A 20573-nucleotide genomic window follows, 5' to 3' on the forward strand; every position below is an offset into this window, starting at 1 on the left:
TTCCAATGTGGCAAAAATTAGCTAAAGTAGACTAGTGGCTTTAGTCAGGGTACATGTTCCAATCTGAAAAGACCCCAGCCATGTCCCAATGAGGCAGAGTGATAACTGCTGTTTATCATCCCACTTGGTCGGCTGGGGCTTTTAAAATTTTTACTTTCTTACAATAAAATGGACATTTTTGTGTTTATACACTTCCATAAATTTTAACCTATGAATAGATGCATGTAACCACCACCATAACCAAGATAGAGAACATTTCCATTACCCCAAAAAACCCCCTGGGACTACCCCTCTGTAGTCACACTCTCTCCTCACTTCTAATCCCTAGCAACAGCTGATCTATTCTCAATCATTATAGTTCTGGCTTTTTGAAAATGTCATATAAATGGAACTATATAGTATGTAACCTTTTGAGATTTCTTTCATCAAAATAAGGCCTCTCAGATTCATCTATGTGGTGCTTGTATCAGCAGTTTATGCCTTTTTACTGACTTGGTAGTATTCTATTGTTTTTCTTTTTAAATCTGTGGTTTATTTTTTTTTAAATACATTATTTATTTATTTGAGAGACAGAGATAGTGAGAGAGAGCACAAGCAGGAAGGAGGGGGAGAAGCAGACACCCCGCTGAGCAGGGAGCCCAATGCAGGCCTCAATCCCAGGGTCCTGGGATCATGACGTGAGCCAAAGGCAGACGCTTAACTGACTGAGCCACCCAGGTGCCCCTATTCTATTGTTAACATGGCTTGTCACATTGGTTGATATTCAAAGACCGAGATAGCCTTGCATTCCTGGGATAGACCCCACTTGGACATGGTCTCGTTACTCTTTTTATATACCACTAGACCCAACTTGCTAATATTTTTTTTTGAGGATTTTTAGGTTTATTTTTAGGTCTAGATCTTACATTGTCCTCTATCTTGCTATCAAGGTGGTGCAAGCCTCATAAAATAAGTTGAAAAGTATTTTCTCCTCTTCTATTTTCTGGAAGAGATTGTGAAAATTGGTGCTATTTCTTTTTTTAAACGTTTGGAAGAATTCACCAGTGAAATTATCTTAGCTCAGAGATTTCTTTTTTGGAAGGATTTAAACTGCAAAAGCAATTTCTTTAATAATTACAGGTCTATTCAGGTTATATATTTTATCTTGAGTGATTTTTGGTAGTTTGTAGTTTTCAAAGAATTGATCGATTTCATCTAAATTGTCAAATTTATGTGTATAGAATTTATACTATTCCCTGTCTTTGGGTTCTGTGGGCTGTGGTCTCTCTTACAGTAGAATCAAGAGGAAAGTGAAATATTTCTTGTGTCCAAGAAAGAGAGAACTAGAGCCCCATGATTTGCAAAAGAAATGTCAGAAGGCTTATTTCTTTGTGGAAGAGAATATCCCTAATGGTGAAATAAGGCAAAGAAAATGTGACTGTTGTGGGGGGGAAAATGTGACTGTCAAAGATAGCATTATGAAACACAGTGCAATAGGATTATAATTACTATGTAGAAAAGATGCATGATAAAAATGGAGTAAACAGAAAGGTACTGACTTTAAATAGGGTTTGTTTTTTAAATGCAAATAAAATAAGTGGTACTCCTGTGACATAAAATTATATATTTAAGATAAAAAAAACTTTAAGGTATCAAAGTCTCTTATAGATGGTAACATTTATTAAAGAATGCAGCAGAATTTGTGAGTAATAAACAACATCTGCATATATCAGTCTAATTAATATTATAGTTGTTCCCAATGTTAGTGGTATGGCTACAAACTTATAAGGTAAGCTGAATAAAAATGTTAAATAATTTGTGGTATTTTTCTTTGTAGCTGATAAGAACACAAATAAAAACAACTCCCTGACAGCTGTGTTTATATAGAGTATCAGTGAGAATTTTTATGTGAGTGAAAAACTTTTGGAGGAGATGCTCATGGCAAACAAATCAAGGAAATGATTTCTTTTTTTTTTTTAAGATTTTATTTGTATATTTGTCAGAGAGAGAGCAAGCACAAGCAGGGGGAGTGGCAGGCAAAGGGAAAAGCAGGCAGAGGGAGAAGCAAGCTCTCTGCTGAGCAAGGAGCCTGATGTGGGACTTGATCCAGGACCCTGGGGTCATGACCTGAGCCGAAGGCAGATGCCAGGAGTCCCAGGAAATGGTATTTCACCAAACTGAGAAATGTCTTTTTTTTTTTTAGATTTTTCTTTTATTTTTTTAAAATTTTTTATTGTTATGTTAATCACCATACATTACATCACTAGTTTTTCAAACTGAGAAATGTCTTAAAATGTTTATTAAAGACTGATAACAGGGGTGTGTGGGTGGCTCAGTTGGTTAAGCATCTGCCTTCAGCTCGGGTCATGATCCCAGCATCCTGGGATCGAGCCCCGCATTGGGCTCCCTGCTCAGCAGGGGAGTCTGCTTCTACCTCTCCCTCTGCCCCTGCTCATGTGTTCTCTCGCTCACTCTCTCTCTCAAATAAATAAATAAAATCTTTAAAAAAAGACTGATAACAAGGAATGATGTCTTTTTGTTGACAATAGACTTGCTTCAAAATTTAAATTCAAAGTAGCAACATTTTGCCAAGACAAAGAACCATAAACATACTCAGTCCTGCTTACTTCATCTAAAAAGCTAAAAATCAAACAACACAAATATATATAATTAACATATAAATTAATTAAACTCCTGTAGTCAACGTTTTGCTTGGTAAACTGGATAAGCAGTATTACAACCTGTTATTACTACATGAATACTAGGGGGAATGAAGCTGTGTGTGGTGTTAAATGTTTTTGCTTGAGTTAAAAGAAGTCACCTAGTTTATGTTTTCGAAGAAGAAATCCCAGCCTCAGATCACCATCAAGTACTGATCAAATACAGGACTATTTTATTTTATTTTATTATTTTTTTTAAAGATTTATTTATTTATTTATTTATTTGAAAGAGAGAGAGAATGAGAGAGAGGGCACATGAGACAGGGGAGGGTCAGAGGGAGAAGCAGACTCCCCGCCGAGCAGGGAGCCCGATGCGGGACTCGATCCCCAACTCCAGGATCATGACCTGAGCTGAAGGCAGTCGCTTAACCAACTGAGCCACCCAGGCACCCAAATACAGGACTATTAAATACAGGACTATTTTAATTGACATTATAGGCTATATAAACTATTCAATTACTTATCTGCAAGTGCATTCACAAGGAATCATGTAATATGAGCTTCAATTTATTCATTCCTTTATGACTGTATATTTGGAAAATTTATTTGGCAAAGAACCATCTATCCTACTTTTCGATATTTTTTATGCTGAAATAGGATTTCCAGATATCAAAGTGATGGTATGAAATACATTTCTAAAACTGTAGAGCTGAAGACGAACATCCCCAAAGACTTTTTTGATTTCAAATGTTATAAAAACCAACACTGTTCAATTTGCCTTTCTCAATTTATACTGAAAGTGTAACATGGAAGTTAATGCAGTGTAGTACAATATTTAAGCTTAAATATGCTCAAGTATCTTAAATTTAAGAATATCTAAGAAATAAAATCCAACTTCAAAAACTACTGTGCCAAGATACGGCCTTTGTTTGGAAATAAAGGCAGCCATGTTTGTGAACAGTTATTTTGTTATGAAACTGAATAAAAGCTAAATTTTATTCTTAAATGGTTTAAGAAAATGAATGCCCATCAAATATAAAACGTCTGGTACTGATAACTTGGTAGAGAAGTATCAAGTTTTTAGCCAAATCAAAGGAATTTATTTCAAAAGCAAAGAGTTTATAATTAAGGTTTTTTCCAATTTCAATATAAAATAATCGTATGTATATATTATGTTACACGCTCATATAATAAAGTTTAGTGTTTATTTTTTTTAGTAATCTCTACACCCAACATGGGGCTCAAACTCATGACCCTGAGATCAATAGTTGCATGCTCTTCCAAAAGAGCCAGGCAGGCACCCCAAGTTTGGTATTTTTTTAAAGTTTTATTATTATTTTTGGCAGTTGATTTTTCTTACAGTCAGCCTGTTTGACTCATTTGTTAGCTTCAACATCTGACCTATACCAGTAATGGAATACTCGAAAAGCTTCCTCACTCCAACAGCTTGGTTCTAATGATTTTTATTGTCAAACTACTTTGAGCACCCTCCAGCCAGTTTGGCTTTGTTATTATTTAAAACTGTTCTAACTCCATAATCTCAGTTTCTTAGCAACTATGCATCTGTCTTCTTGAGATCTGACTAAACCTAATCTTCTTCACAGCAACAATCTAAAGCCACCTCTATTCATCTTCCAGTCTATGAGTTGCCCATTGGCTTTACTTACCACTTGACAAGAGGGATTCCATATTTAGTGAATTCATGACTGTTTTGGGGGACAGCAAAGCAGCGATATGACAAGAACTCCATCACTCACTACATACTCTTTTTTAAAAGTTATTTTTATTTTTTAAAAAAGATTTATTTATTTTAGAGAGAGAAAGAGAAAAAGTGAGCTCAGGGAAGGGCAGAGGGAGAGGGAAAGAAGCAGACTCCCCACTGAGTGTGGAGCCGGATGCAGGGCTCAATCCCGCAACCCTGAGATCATGACCTAAGCCAAAATCAAGAGTTTGATGCTTAACCAACTGAGCTACCCAGGCACCCCAAAAGTTATTTTTTTTTAAAGATTTTTATTTGAGAGAGAGAGAGAGAGCACAAAAGGGGGGAGCGGGAGAGGGAGAAGCAGACTCCCCGCTGAGCAGGGAGCGCGATGCGGGACTCGATCCCGGGACTCCAGGATCATGACCTGAGCCAAAGACAGTCGCTTAACCAACTGAGCCACCCAGGCACCTAGCCAAAAGTTATTTTTAAATTAACATTTTACAGTCATATAATTTAAAGAGTCAAACAGTTCTATTACAAAAACAAATCCCTCACATAGACACCCATATTCTTCTTTTCTCAGAGGCAACTACTTTCAACTCCTGCCCCTGATTCTTATGGTATTTACCTCTATAGTTCCAAATAATGTGCTTATATTTATGTCACATCTTGATCACCCCCTCAGTTTTCAGGCAGTATCTTTTGACTTCCTAATATGGAAGATAAAAATTTAGCTCAATCCCACATCCTTCTACCTCCTTATCTCCCAAGCTGCCCATCTGGTTATACTATAAACACTGATTATAGATCGAACCAAAATTTCTATATGAGCATGTATTCTGTTTAAAGCCGAACCATGAGATGCACCGATTACTTTTCCTTTCCTATGAAGGAGCCAGAGATGCAATATTTTAGGCTTTGCATGCCATAGTCTCTGTCATAATTATAGTAGTCCCCCCCCTTATCCACAAGGGATACATTCCAAGACCCCCAGTGGATGCCTGAAACTGCAGGTAGTACTGAATCCTATATATACACTATGTTTTTTTCTATACATACATAACTATGACAAAATTCAATTTATAAATCAGGCATAGTAAGAGATTAACAATAATAATAAAATAAATTATGTGAATGTGGTTTCTCAAGATATCTTATATTGTACTCACCCTTCTTCCAGTGATAAGATGATAAAATGCCTATGTGATGAGATTCAGTGCAGTGAATGACATAAGCATTGTGACATAGCGATAGGCTACTATTGATCTTATGAGGATAAGTTAGGAGGATCAGCTGCTTCCTGACTGCACTGAAACCACCAAAAGAGAAACCGAGGGCAAGGGGGGACTATTGTACTTAACTTTGTTGTTGCAGCATGAAAGCTGCCGTAAACCACACCGAAATGAGTAAGTATGGCTATGTTCCAATAACACTATCTACAAATATAGGTGGTGAGTCAGATTTGCCTGGGAGTGAATCCCTGAAGAAAATAAAAGAATGGCTCAAAAGCCTATGAAAAAACACTCAACATATTGATCACCAAGAAACGAAAACTAAAACCTCAGTGAGATATCAGTACATTCTCACTAGAATAACAAAAATTGAAAAGACTACCCAAACCAAGTGCTGAAAATATGTGGAAAATGTTTATATACTACTGATGGAAATGTAAAGTTATATAACCAATATGAAAATGGTTTGGTTGTTTCTTAAGTTGAACACGACTCAGCAATTCCATTCTTGGTATTTTCCCAAGAAAATAAAAACACATGTCTACACAGTTCTTTATTCATAAGAAGCAAAAAAATGGTAAAAAACAAAAAAAACAAACAAAAAACAACAAAAAAAACAAACAACCAAATGTCCACCAACTGGCATATAGGTAAAAAATCGTGGAATATCCACACAGTGGAACACACCTCTGCAAAAGGGAACTACTGATACACAAAATAGTATGGATGAATCTCTAAAATTGGCTTCTTTTACTTACTCTTTTAATACCTCTTTGCCTGGGTGAGGAGACAATGGGTGTTCACTACATGGTTATTTATATATCTTATATATAGAAGATATTGTTTTACATATCTCTAATTAAGAAAAACAAAAAAAAAGTTAAGTGAAATAAAATGTATAGTGCCTAACATATGGTAGATTGACATACAATAAATGTTGATAAGAAAATGATCAAATGAACCCCTTCAATTTTGTCTGTCTCAAAATGTTCCTCCTCTTTGCCTTGGTTAAAATTCCTCCATCCCAATGTATGTAACCCTAGCAATTGTGTTCATGGTAGAAACTCATTCCTATTTAATTCTCTTCATGATCTTACTGGCTCAATTATCCTCTTATTTTCAATTTCTTTCTTCACTTGCTTCTTTTTGGTCTACAAATAAATCAGGTCTCTTATATTCTAAAAAGGGGTCAGCAAACTTACTCTGTAAAGGGGCAGAGAATGATTATTTATGGCATATTTATCTTCTTCTTTAAATGACCTTTTAAGGGGCACCTGGGTGGCTCAGTCGGTTAGGCATCTGCCTTTGGCTCAGGTCATGATCTTGGGGTCCTGGGATTGAGCCCTGAGTAGGGCCCCCTGCTCAGCGAGGAGTCTGCTTTTTTCTCTCCCTCTGCCGCTCCCCCTGCCCATGCCCGCATGTGCTCCCTCTCTCTCTCAAATAAATAAAATCTTAAAAATAAATAAATGACCTTTTAAAAATGGAAAAACCACGTTTAGTTAGAACACCAGATATGGAGCTCCAGGCAAAGTGTGTCAACCCCTGCTCTAAAATAGTACCAAAAAACTCTGAATTCTACTACCCACTATCAGTCATGTCCTCTCAAATTCAAGTAAATTTGGCTTGTCACCATCACATGCCTAAACACGATGTTAAGATGTTAAGTGTTTCCATATTTTTTCATCTCATTTAATCCCTGCAACAACACTGCAAGGTAGTTTTACTATGTTTTTTTACAAAATAGGATATGGAAGCTCAGAGAGAACAAGTGAACATCAGAATTGTTTTGTAACCATTTCTGTTCTGGTTTCTCCACTGTCCGTAACTGTTTGTCCATGTCCGAACTCTAGTGCTACTTCCATTAGATCACACCACCTCTCCCTCCCTTCACTGACACTTACTTGGGAAATAGAAATCTCTAATTACTACTTATTTCCTTATTCCATAATCTTTTAAAATCTGACTTCTGCCTCCAATGCTCTATACAATTTTCCAACACACCAGTATTATTTTATCAACCGACATTTAAATATGGAAAAAAAAATGATACAGCCACTTTAGAAAACAGTCTGGCAATTCCTTAAACATACTTACCCTATGACTGTAATTCTATTCCTAGGTATATACCAAGAGAAATGAAAATGTGTTCACAAAAAAATTTGTACATGAATGTTCACAGAAGCTGCCATTATTCATAGTAGTCAAGTGGAAATAATCCAAATGTCTATCAACTGAAGAATGGATCAACATGTGGTCTATCCATATAGGGGCATATTATCCAGCCATAATAAGGAATGAAGTACTGAAACATGCCATAACAAAGATGAACCTTGAAAACATTATGCTATGTGAAAGAAGTCAGTTACAAAAGGCTACATAATATATTATTTCATTTATATGAACTATCCAGAATATGCAAATATATAGAGACTGAAGTTAAATTCGTGGTTGCCAGGGACTGGGGAAGGGTGAAAAGGGGAATGACCGCTAATAGGCACAGTACTCCTTTTTGGGGTAATAAAATGCTCTGGAATAGTAGTGATGGTTATAAAATCCTGTAAACATATTAAGAACCAGTGAATTGTATACCTTAAAAGGGTGAATTTTATGACACATGAATTATATGTCAATTTTAAAAATAGGAAAAAATGTTTTTCAATTTTCAATTTTCCTTATTTTTTCTGTTTTCAATTTTCCTTATTTTTTCCCAATCATTGATTATGTATTTAATTTTAATTCTCTTTTGTCATCAATCCAAAATCTATTTTTCCATGCAGCTACACAATCATAACTATGTAATTTTGTTTTTATGGAAACAAAATATTCCACTAATAGACTATAATTTTAATATTGTTGAATAACTTATTTTCATTTTTCAATATTAAAAGTGTATTTCCAGGGGCGCCTGGGTGCCTCAGATGGTTAAGTGTCTGCCTTTGGCTCAGGTCATGATCCCAGCATCCTGGGATCGAGCCCCACATCGGGCTCCCGGCTCAGTGGGGAGCCTGCTTCTCCCTCTCCCTCTCTCCCTGCTCATGCTCTCTATCTCTGTGTCTCAAATGAATAAATAAAATCTTTAAAATAAATAAATAAAGTGTATTTCCATAACCAGACCTAGGCATATAGCTTCCCTCTCTTTTTACGGTATTTCCTTAAGATAAGTTCCTAAGAGTAGAATTACTGAGGTAAATGGTATATGGTAATTTTATAGCTCTTGAAACAGAATGCCAAACTGTTTTGCAGATCTAATGCAAATTCGTATCATCAGAAAAACAGGAGTAAACCAGACTCACTTCACCATGAAGTTACCCGCATAAGGTATCACTTTTTAAATTTGATGTATATGTAAATACGATAATTACAATAAAGAAAATGTTACGTTCTTTCACTCAGAATTATTTCTGGACTCTATTCTGTTCCACCAATGCGATTATGTGCTCATAGTTTTTTTCCTTTCTAAGTAATCTCTATACTCAATGGTGGGGCTCCAACTCAGGAACCCGAGATCAAGAGTTACACGCTCTTCTGACTGAGCCAGCCATTCCTGCGCTTGTAGTTTTATAAGAGGTTATTACATCTGGTAATGCTGTATATTTTCTTATGTACCTGTTTAAATTTCTGTATTTTAGAGTATATTTGACAAAGTATAAAACTCATGAAATTTCTAAGCGATCTGAATACTCAGAACTGTCTAGAAAGCACTCTCAAAGAGTGTCCCTCAGAAAAGACCCTTCAATGTTCTTTCCCACCATCCTGTACATAGACCTAGCATAACACCTATCATGCTGCATTCTACCTGTTATTCTTCTATGTCCTCCTACATTGACTTTAGAAAACTACATGAAAAGATCGTCTCTTATCTCTGTATCCTTAGTGGCACATGATAATGTATCAAAAAAAACCAGGAAGGCTGAATCAATGAATGAACCAAAGATACCATTCACATGAGTCAAACAAGCAATTACTGCTTGGCACTATGTTAGGAGCTGTGGGAAAAACACAGAAAGTAGAAAACACTGTCCTGCCTCCCTGGGAATCTAGAAACTAAAAAGGGAAATTAAAGGGAGACTACTAGTACATAATTTTAGAGATTGTGTAGGATTATAACTGAACAACGGTTATATAATCAATGGTAGAAATTTAATAAAGAGTACAGAGAAGATGAATGCAGTAGGAGCTGTGAAAGACTTTTGGCACTTGAGATGAGCAGTAAAGCACTAAGAGGATTTGAATAAGTAAGATACATTATAGTCTCTGGGTAAAAACATGAATAAAGGCACAAAGTGGGAATTAGCATGATATATGGGAGTCATGTACCTATCCATTCTACAGACTCAACTACTTGTGCTGAAAAAGTTTTATTCTATGCAGAAAAGAATTAAAATATTTTTACCTGGAGTTCTCCAAGTTTCTTGGATGTTGGTGAAACAATGGTAAAAAATCCATTGATGTGATGAGTTGGAGAAAGCTGGGCTAGTCCACTGATCTGAACTCTACCAATTGGAAGATGATCAAGTTTGGTGATTACTTCCAGCACCAGCACAGCCATATCTAATCAGAAATAATTACAACATACACAGATATTTTTCATTTACTTTCTTTTTTTTCTTTTTTTTTGGGGGGGGAATGGGCAGAGGGGTATACATCAAAAAACTTTACTTAAAAAAAAATTTTATTTTCAAATAAAACATGCACCTACCATAAGAGCCTGGGGCTGGGGAAGAGTGAACCCATGATCAAAAGAAAAATAAAGTTTTAGAGAAGAATGACAAACGCACAGAGAAAAAAAAATTCATTGATGTAATTAGCAATGATTACAGGGTGTTAGGAAGGCTTGTGTGTGGCTTGGTTATTAAAGAGTGGGGTTCTCTCAACTTCTTTTTCAGTGTTTTGCTGTTTTGATATAAAAGAACCCAACTGCTTCTGCTTGCTACAGCCTGCCTCGTCTACAGGGACGGGAAGGGCTCTAATAGCTTAGCATCTCCTAAAGCCTGGTGGTGGATTACTTAGGACTGGGGCCCAGTGTTGGCTTTGCCAGGTTGGTCACTGGCTGCTTCCTCATGGTTTCCAGAACAATGGACTTTATTTTCTTTCAAATGAAACATGCATACAAAAGAGTACATAAAAGAATAATAAACCAAATATCTACCACATATCTTAAGAAATAGTTATACTTTTTCCAAGTTTTCAGTTACAGCCTATTTTGTAAATTTATGTTTGATCTCTTGTGTCTTCATGTTCTAATAAACACATCATACTCGTGTCCACAGCTGGGCCTCACTTATAAGGTTCACCTCATCCATCTCCTATTCAAATCCTACCTTCTACAAAGCTTCTTTCCTAACTAGATTCATAAAATTTGAATATTGACCCATTTGGTGGTTAACCCCTTCAATTTAATAATGGGAAAATAAAGTCCCAGGAAGATGAAATGGCTTGCTCAAATTCAAGCAGCCAATAAGTGCACAACAGGAAGTAGGATTCTGGTTTCCTAAGAACTTATGATAAACTTAGCTCTTAATAACTTCCTGGAATATTCATATGGTACTTACTATATGTGCCAAGTAATCAGACATTTAATTACTTACTGTCTGGCACTGCTTACTACTCTTTCATACATACCAGTTTTGTTTTTTTCAACTAATCTGTAAGTTCCTTTTGATCAGAGACTACATCTACACTTTCTGTATTCCCACAGTGCCCAAGACTTTATATTTTTATAAGACTCACACCTACAATGCGCCAAGTAGTGGATCAATCACTTCCACAACTTTTTTCATTTAATCTTCTCAATAATTCCTGCCAGTAGTGCTATTATCCCCATTTAGCTAATAAGACCCTGAGGCTCCAAGATCTTAAGGAACATCTCAGCAGCACACAGCCATCCAATCCTGAAGCCAGAGTTCCAATTCCAGACTGACTTCAAAGCCCATGTTCTTCTCATTCAACCAGGCTGCTTCTTCATGAAAAAGAAAGGTGAAAGGGCAGCAATCTAATCCCATTTTACAGATGAGGGAAAAAAAGGGGAGTCAGAAATGGAAAGGGACTTTCCCCAAATCCTGCAGCTGATAACACCAATCTCAAGTTCAAATGCATTCTTTATTATACCACAGGATGCTCAAATAAATGTCTGTGATCTGTTGATTATCATATTAATAGATATCGTCTCTCTTACCAAAGAATTTTTATTTACTCTTCATTTGTTAAATTAGGTTTATAGTATCCAGAGTATCTATGGGTATCCTATAATAGTACTTGTCACTTCCTACCTAGTATTATAATTAAACTTCTCTGTGAATTTAGTTAGAATTAGATACCATTCTGATTAAGTTGATTCATTTTTATAGTTCCCCACAGTGTCTATAGCACAATGACTACCACATGCTAAGTGCTCAATATATCTTTTGAGTGACTGAATTCTTTGTTCTTTGTATCTTGAGGTTTTCAAAATTTTGATACAAGATAAGCTTCTTAAGGACAGTTTAACCCTTATTTCAACTCTGACTCTCTAATATTCTTAGACCAACAATGTTTACATGATACGTAATTTTTAATGACTTGAACTGGATTGATTTGATAAATAACCACACCATCCAAAATGTGTTTATGTGAAAACCTGACCCGAATAGAGAAATACAGTACATTTAGAATGCTTTCCTTGAACAGAAATGAAGAAGTCTTGGCTTCTGGTTTCCTGTAAAGGGATCCTTCCCTGCTCTGAAAACCTATATTATTAATTCACTAACCCACTCATTTAGCATGTGTTATCTTGCATTATTAGTAAAATTTATAAACATAAATACTACATGTAATATATATATACACACATTACATATATAAATTTATATATATATAAATTGCATATTATACATTATATATTATATATATAAATTCTAATACATACTTTTATATAAACTTTTATTTTTACATATATATTTTATACACACATACACACACACACACACATATATGTATATATAAACTCTTTCCTTGAGCATAATATAAGTCCCAGAGCAGACACTACAGTTATTACTTAAAGAAGCATGGTGTGGTCAAAGTGTATGAGTTTTGGTGGCTGACATAAATTGGTTCAAATCCTACTTTTGCCATTTATCAACTATAACCTTAAAGAGTATTCATTTCATCTCTGAACCTCAGTTTCATTGCCTATAAAACAGAGAAAATGTCTTTCTTGCAGGATTATTAAGGATTAGAAATAATATATTATCAACTGCTGGCACACAGTATACTCTCAATAAAGAGCTATTATAAAACTTCTTTCACTCAGTAATTAACAAAGCCATAGATACTATGTACACAATAACACCTACTGCTAACAACATACATGTTTATTAGGCCTGGAGGTAAAATGATAAGACAAAAACATACCAGTTAGATAAGAGGTAAACTGCTTTGGACCACAGCGAACAGCATAACGTGTAGTCGTTCTCACAGCTTTTGGTTCAGTCTGCAGTGTGTCCCTAGGACAAAATAGGGTTCCATCTGATGTTTCTCCCCACCATCTCACTCGGACAAGTACACAAGTGGGAGGCTTTGCAATCTTCCATATGACCTTATTGACAGTAAGTTTCAGAAAGCAGCGTAGCTGGCCTTCAACCAGTGGTGGTAGGCTTGTAGATGGAGAAATGTCACTCAAACCTGTGGAGGAATCCAAAAACACTAAATCAAACTTTAGACTAAATATAGAAACGTAACCTGCTTTTTGAATGAGAATGCACATTTTAGTCTCTATTAAAGAGAGAGAATGTTTATCCTATGTATTTATTTTATTTTTAAAGATTTTATTTATTCATTTGACAGAGAGAGAGACAGAGAGAGAGGGAACACAAGCAGGGGGAGTGGGAGAAGGAGAAGCAGGCTTCCTGCTGAGCAGGGAGCCCTATGCGGGGCTCGATCCCAGGACCCTGAGATCATGACCTGAGCCGAAGGCAGACGCTTAACAACTGAGCCACCCAGGTGCCCCTATCCTATGTATTTTAATACATGAGAAGTAAATGGCAAACCAGACCATAGAATAACCTACCTGGTCACTGAAGCCACCTTGATAACTAATTAGTATTCAGAGTGTGATTCAGGTTATTCTAAGTAAAGAACATAATACCAACTTAAGACATGCTAAAACAAACTCCTCTTTAATTGAAAGATATCATTTCATGCACATCAAAACCACAATGAGATATCACCTTACACTGTCAGAATGCTTAGAATCAAAAAGACAAGAAACTACAAGTGTTGGCAAGGATGTGGAGAAAAAAGAACCCTCATGCACCATTGGTGGGAATGTAAATTGGTGTAGCTACTGGAAAACAGAATGAATGTTCCTTAAAACATTAAAAATAGAACTACCATATGATCCAGTAATTTTTTTTTTCTTAAAGATTTTATTTATTTATTTGACAGAGAGACACAGCCAGAGAGGGAACACAAGCAGGGGGAGTGGGAGAGGGAGAAGCAGGCCTCCCGCAGAGCAGGAAGCCTGATGTGGGGCTCGATCCCAGGACCCTGGGATCACGACCTGCGCCGAAGGCAAACTCTCAATGACTGAGCCACCCAGGCGCCCCGATCCAGTAATTTCTACTAGTGGGTATTTACCCAACAAACAAAAAAAACCACTAATTAGAAAGGATATATGCACCCCTATGTTTATTGCAGCATTATTTACAGTAGCCAAGATATGGAAGTAACCCAAGTATCCACTGATAGATAAATGGATAAAGGAGATGTGGTGTATGTACACAATGGGATATTACTCAGCCATAAAAAAAGAATGACATCTTGCCTTTCAAACAACATGGATGGACCTAGAGGGTATTATGCTAAATGAAATAAGTCAGACTGAGAAAGGCAAATACTATATGAGTTCACTTACATGTGGAACCTAAACGAACAAAAGGCAGAAACAGACCCATAAATACAAGTAAAAACTGATGGTTACCAGAGGGGAGAGGAGTGGGAGGATGGGCAAAATAGATGAAGGGGAATGGGAGATACTGGCTTCCAATTATGGAATGAATAAGTCATGGGGATAAAAGGTACAGCATAAGGAATATAGTCAATGGTATTGTAATAATGTATGGGGACAGATGGTAGCTACACTTGTGGTGAGCATAGTATAACATATAGATCTGTGGACTCACTATGTTCTACACCTGAAACTAACATTGTATGTCAACTATACTTCAATTAAAAAAGATACCATTTCAAAAATAGGAGCATGTGGATACAGTACACAGGTTTTTAAAATCTCAAAAGTAGCTGAAATTTTTCTTCCAAGTAGTGTTGTTTTTTATTATTGCAATATCCAGGTTTTAAGATATGTTATCTCTACCTCTCTTACTTTAAAACCATTACTAAACATGAAACAGCAATGACTCCCTTCACTCAATGCTCAAAAGATTAAGTCTATACCATACAACTTAGCATTTCAATTAAGACCACCTTGAACTGTGGAGTTTCTTTCCTGCCAACATCATTCAGTCAATGAAGACAGACACTATCATCTTCAGATTCTGCCACTATTTTTTAGTACAGTATTGGGCTTAGAATATTTACTGGCTTTTATAATATTTATTGGATTTCAGACAGATAATAAATATAAACAAGGCATTTAATCATGACTTTATGTAAAACTTTCCTTTAATGACCTTGACTGTCTTCCATTCATAGTTATCTCCTAATCATGACTTAGAGGAGATTTAAGAAACTACATATGAGGGACGCCTGGATGGCTCAGTCGTTAAGTGTCTGCCTTTGGTTCAGGTCATGATCCCAGGGTCCTGGGATCGAACCCTGCATCAGGCTCCCTGCTCAGCGGGAAGCCTGTTTCTCCCTCTCCCACTCCCCCTGCTTGTGTTCCCTCTCTCGCTGTGTCTCTGTCAAATAAATAATAAAATCTTAAAAAAAAAAGAAACTGTATATGAATATAAATATTCACCCATAAAAAAGAATGAACTCTTGCCATTTGCAACGATATGGATGGAGCTAGACGTAAAATGCTAAGCAAAATAAATCAGAGAAAGACAAATACCATATGATTTCACTCATGTGGAATTTAAGAAACAAATGAACAAAGGAGGAAAAAAAGAGAGACAAACCAAGAAACTGACTCTTAACTATGGAAAACAAAATGATGGTTACCAGAGGAGAGGTGGGGGGATGGGTGAAATAGGTGATGAGGAAAAGAGTAAACTTATGATGAGCAATGAGTAATGCATAGAATTGTTGAATCACCATATTGCACAACTGAAACTAATTTAACACTGTATGTTAGCTATACTGGAATTAAAAAAAAAAAAGAAACCATTCCCATATTACACACACCTTTCTATTCCTCTTACTTTTCCCTTGGAGAGTGGTCACGCCTAACAAGAAGAAAATATACTGAAGTATATCAGATCAGGAGATCTATATAAGTCAGTCTTTGGATTTCTAAAGCGAACATCTCTGCTCTCTATGGTTCAAGATGACAAACCATAATCTTTCTGGATAACTAGTTTCAATATAAAAATAATACACAAGTGTGTATATGAGCATTATTGTATATATATACACACATGGTACAGCAAGGACATTCTTAAGTTATTTTTATTTTTATTTTCCTCCTATCACCCAAATATGCTTGACTGGTTTGGCATAGGGAGCACCAGCATTGAATATACCCATGCTTCTATTTCATATCCTCCCATCATTCCTGGCAGGAAAGGTGCTGCCTCAGAACTGCCTTGGTTATCTTTAAACAGCTTGGATAAGATTCATTTCCAGACTGTAGATTCAGTCTCAAGCCAGTGGCCTAATGTACTATCACTGTTCCTAATACTACTTTACCTATAACGTAAAAAGGCAAAGTCACACAAAGTTTGTTTGTTGTTTTGGAGGCAGCCCTATAAAGATTCAATTTCCAGTTTCCTGATCTGTCCTGGGTTACTAGGGCAACTGTTCTCTCTGCAGCTAACATTTCCCTGCTCTTCTGGTGAGCATGTTTCTTCTTAAGCCTACTATCCTGATAAGGTCCTCTTGCTACACACTCTTTCATCCTCTCAAATCCTTCAGAGATTCTCATGCCTTCACCCCCACTCCAACACTACCACACCTTGTCACTCCCCACTCTTTCTTCCTCTCTCCTCCACAACTATCTTTCCCAACTTCACGCTTCATGATTGTCTTATGTTTGACTCATTCAGCCAACATCTACCAACTCCTGCTTTGTGCTTGTTCTTAAGGATTCAGTAACGTATAAAACATGATCCTTGCCTATTAGAATTATTGACATACCACCTCTCCAATTTATGTGTCTTCCAGTCCATGTGGAACTCCAAAGGTATACCTTCCCACACACAAACACACATTTAACTTTGTTATCAAAAACACTCCTGGGACGCCTGGGTGGCTCAGTCGGTTAAGCGTCTGCCTTCGGCTCCGGTGGTGATCCCAGGATCCTGGGATCAAGTCCCGCATCGGGCTCCTTGCTCTGCGGGGATTCTGCTTCTCCCTCTGCCTGCCGCCCCCCTGCTTGTACTCTCGCTCTCTCTCCCTCTCTCTCCCTGGTAAATAAATAAATAATCTTAAAAAAAAATAACAAACTCCTAAGTCATGGGGATGTAACGTACATCACAGTGACTATAGTTAATAATGTACTTATTATATATTTGGGAAAGTTGCTAAAAGAGTACATCTTAAAATTTTTCATGACAGGGCGCCTGGGTGGCTCAGTTGTTGGGCGTCTGCCTTCCGCTCAGGATGATCCCACGGTCCTGGGATCGAGCCCTGCATCGGGCTCCCTGCTCTGTGGGAAGCCTGCTTCCCCCTCTCCCACTCTCCCTGCTTGTGTTACCTCTCTCGCTCTCTATCAAATAAATAAATAAAAATCTTAAAAAAATTTTTTTTCATGACAACAAAAAATATTTTTAGTAATTGTACGGTGATGGATGCTAACTAGACTTACTGCGGTGATCATTTCGCAATATATACGAATATCCAATCATGTTGTACAACCTAAAGCTAAGACAACGTTATATGTCAATTATATCTCACTTTAAAAAGTTAAAAAATTCCTAGTATTTTTTATTCCCTTTCTTTAGAAACGTTCTGCCTGTACCTTTTAGCCCTCACTTCGCCCCATTTATTTGCCCGTTTTGTCCCCCCACTTCAGCCCCTATTTCCTTTTCATTCGTTGGACGGCCAATTGGCTTCTCTCTTAACTTTTGATTCCTTGGTTGTTTCCCCCTTTCTTCCCTTCTCCCCGCTTTTTTACAAGCGCGTGTGGGAGTCTCCCTAGAATTCTTTACACCTTGCTCCCCTAACTCCGCCTCATTACTCTTTCCTCAATCTTTGGTCGCTCAGGTTACCTCTTTTCTTGCGGCCACGGACGCCCACAGGCCCCTCGCCTTTTCGTTGTTTCATGACGAGCCAGAGCTCTTCTTCACCAACTGAACTCCCGCTCCAGCACCTAAGCCGTAGCCTCCCGCCATCCCTTCCCAAGGCGCCTGCGTTCCCCGGCAACCGGAGCCGCCGGGCAGCCTGGGAAGCAGGAAGAAGCGGCTCTTCCTGTAACAGTCTGCGAGAAGCAGTGAGAAGGAAAGGCGCCAAGATTTGTTCCCGCAAATAGACTACAACACCCAGAATGCTCTGCTACACTACCTCTCCGAGGTTGGCCGCTGTCGCCTCCAGCTGCGCAAGCGCAAAGCGATACGCCCTTTGAGGACTTCATTGCCCAGGGTGCATTGCCTTTAAGGAGGGTTTGTCTTTCCGGCGAGGGTCAATGAGGTCTCCGCTTGGGGTCTGAGAGATCCGTAAACTCCGTTACCCAGCTTCCTTTATGGAGGACTGTTGCGCACTTCCGGTGGAAGCTCTGACGAGAGGGGGTGGAGTTTACGGAGCCGGTGGGCGGTGGGCGGTGCTGCCGGTAGCTGGGTGCTGTCCAAAGGCACTGGGCGTCGCTAGGGGAGCGAGCTGGGACCGGCTGGGCCGCACTTAGCGTGGGACGAAGCTTAGGCTACTGTTTGACTACGTGAGGCCTTCCCTTCATGTCGGCCCTCGAGAAGAGCATGCACCTCGGCCGCCTGCCCTCTCGCCCACCTCTCCCCGGCAGCGGGGGCAGTCAGAGCGGAGCCAAGATGCGAATGGGGTACGTGACCCATACCCCTTTTCCCTAGAGGCTAGGCCCCGGCCATTGGAGAATGGTGTCTCTGGGCGTTTAGAGCGTCATGGCAAGGGGAGCTAAGGATGGGAGAGAATATTGGCGGCGGCCTGGAGACATTTAGATGGTGTTGAAGGCGAATTTGGGAACTAGGGGAGGCGCCAAGTCAATGGAAATTTGAGGACATAGTATTGAAGGAAGGAGGGAATGAGGCAGATTGAGAAAGCTGAGAGGATAATTTATGAGATGTAGGAGGCACCTCCAGAAGAAGTGATGGAGGAGGTTTGAGGAAAGGTAGTAGAGGTGACAAAAGTCGGGGAATATCTGTCGGGGAGGGTTGAAGGAAATGGAGAATAACTGAAAGAAAAGTTGAGGGGAATTAGGGGAACAATTAGGGAAAGATTTGGGAGTAGTAAGAAGACTGAAAGAACTAGATATGAGAAAAGCTGAGGGAGGGATGCCTGGGTGGCTCAGTCGGTTAAGCGGCTGCCTTTGGCTGAGGTCGTGATGCCAGGGTCCTGGGATCCAGCGAGCCCCACGTGGGGCTCTCAGCTCAGCGGGAGCCTGCTTCTCCCTCTCCCTACCATTCCCCCTGCTTGTACTTTCTGTCAAATAAATAAATAAGATTAAGAAAAAAACAAAAAAGAAGAAAAGCTGAGGGAAATGAGAACACCTGAGGCAGGGTTGAAGGAAAGAAAACTAGGGAGCAGAAGGTTCTAGTGCCGATTTTATTTTATTTTATTTTATTGTGTTAATCACCATACATCACATCATTAGTTTTTGATGTAGTGTTCCATGATTCAGGGAGCAGAAGGTTCTAGAGAGAGTTCCTAGAGGTGTAAGAGGCAGATTCAGAGAGTGCGGGGATGATTAGGAGATTAGATCTCTTATGGGAGAACTGAGAAAGCTTGAAAACAGGGCTAAGGAAAGATGGAGAATATAACCAAGTAGACTGTTAAAGGTAATAGGAATGTGCTGAGGAGGGGAGGAGTGATGAGGTGCTTAGAGAGTGAGCATGGACTCTAGAGATGGAGAAAAGACTGGGAACAGGGTTTAGTGAATGAAAGTGCTGCAGAGATAAGGTATGGGAAGCTTAAAGAGAATATCTGGGCAGTTGATTTTTGCCAGGCAAATAAGTCTGATGGAAGGTATATACTGGTTTGATAAGACTCAGAATTAATGAAGCATTCACAGTAGCCAGTTAAAATGTTTTGGGGCAAACCATTTACCGGGAAAGGAGGAGCTTTGTTGAAGAGATAGGTTTGGGGAATTTTAGGTTGTTGAATGGCTTGTGCCAGATTCGGGGGTACTCAGGTATAGGAGAGACGGGTATGAGTTGAACATGGGAGAGGTAATTACGAGAAAGCAGAGGGAATTGAATAGGCAGGTTTTTTTGAGGGGTATTTGTAGTATCAAATAGTATTCTGGAGACTAGTGACCATAAAGAGAAAAGGGGTAGAAAGAATAGGTATGAGGTAGTCAAAAAGGTATGTTTGGGATTTTAGAGATGGGTTGATAGGTAGATTTGGAGTAAAGACTAGAGAGGAGAAACTTTAGTTTCTAAAGAAGTAATATGTACAAAAACTGATCAAAAAGGAGATGAGGATAAGAGATGCAGTACTGTGAAGGAAGGTACTTGGAGTAAAGAGAAAGAAGAATCCCATAAATTAAAACAGTAGGGTAGAGAGGTGGTGAGAACTGGGGGGCGGGGGGGGGCGGTGAAAAAACCAGGGAAGGAAATTAAGAATTGGAGACCTGACTATGATGATACACAGTAGAAATGGGAGAAAACCTTAACAGAAGATAGATGTTGGATGCACAATGGAAAGAGGTAGTAGAAGGCC

The 20573-nt window shown here is 38.4% G+C and overlaps 2 protein-coding genes across 8 annotated transcripts in view; one reads left to right on the plus strand and one right to left on the minus strand.

Annotated features, from left to right (window-relative positions):
• The window catches only part of C2CD3 (C2 domain containing 3 centriole elongation regulator), a 139291-nt gene extending 120912 nt beyond the window's left edge, over nt 1-18379 (minus strand). For 3 of the 6 annotated variants that reach the window (XM_073879689.1, XM_073879687.1, XM_073879691.1), the window contains exons 1-3: nt 18231-18379; nt 12963-13232; nt 9967-10124 (exon numbers count right to left, since the gene is read on the minus strand). In XM_073879689.1, the coding sequence (XP_073735790.1) occupies nt 9967-10124; nt 12963-13232; nt 18231-18300 (498 nt within the window). In that variant the 5' untranslated portion in view covers nt 18301-18379. Of the gene's footprint in view, nt 1-9966; nt 10125-12962; nt 13233-17938; nt 18158-18230 lie in introns of those variants that run through there. The other 3 variants (XM_025848372.2, XM_073879688.1, XM_073879690.1) reach the window with 2 other exon arrangements.
• A 62-nt stretch (nt 18380-18441) lies between these two features.
• Nucleotides 18442-20573, plus strand: part of PPME1 (protein phosphatase methylesterase 1) — an 88031-nt gene continuing 85899 nt past the window's right edge. The window contains exon 1 of one of the 2 annotated variants that reach the window (XM_025894208.2): nt 18442-18717. In XM_025894208.2, the coding sequence (XP_025749993.1) occupies nt 18617-18717 (101 nt within the window). In that variant the 5' untranslated portion in view covers nt 18442-18616. The remainder of the gene's footprint in view (nt 18718-20573) is intronic. The other variant, XM_025894207.2, reaches the window with a different exon arrangement.

This window comes from Callorhinus ursinus, unplaced genomic scaffold (assembly GCF_003265705.2).
Source record: "Callorhinus ursinus isolate GAN/ISIS: 27379988/994484 unplaced genomic scaffold, GSC_fseal_2.0 scaffold35, whole genome shotgun sequence".
NCBI lineage: Eukaryota > Metazoa > Chordata > Mammalia > Carnivora > Otariidae > Callorhinus > Callorhinus ursinus.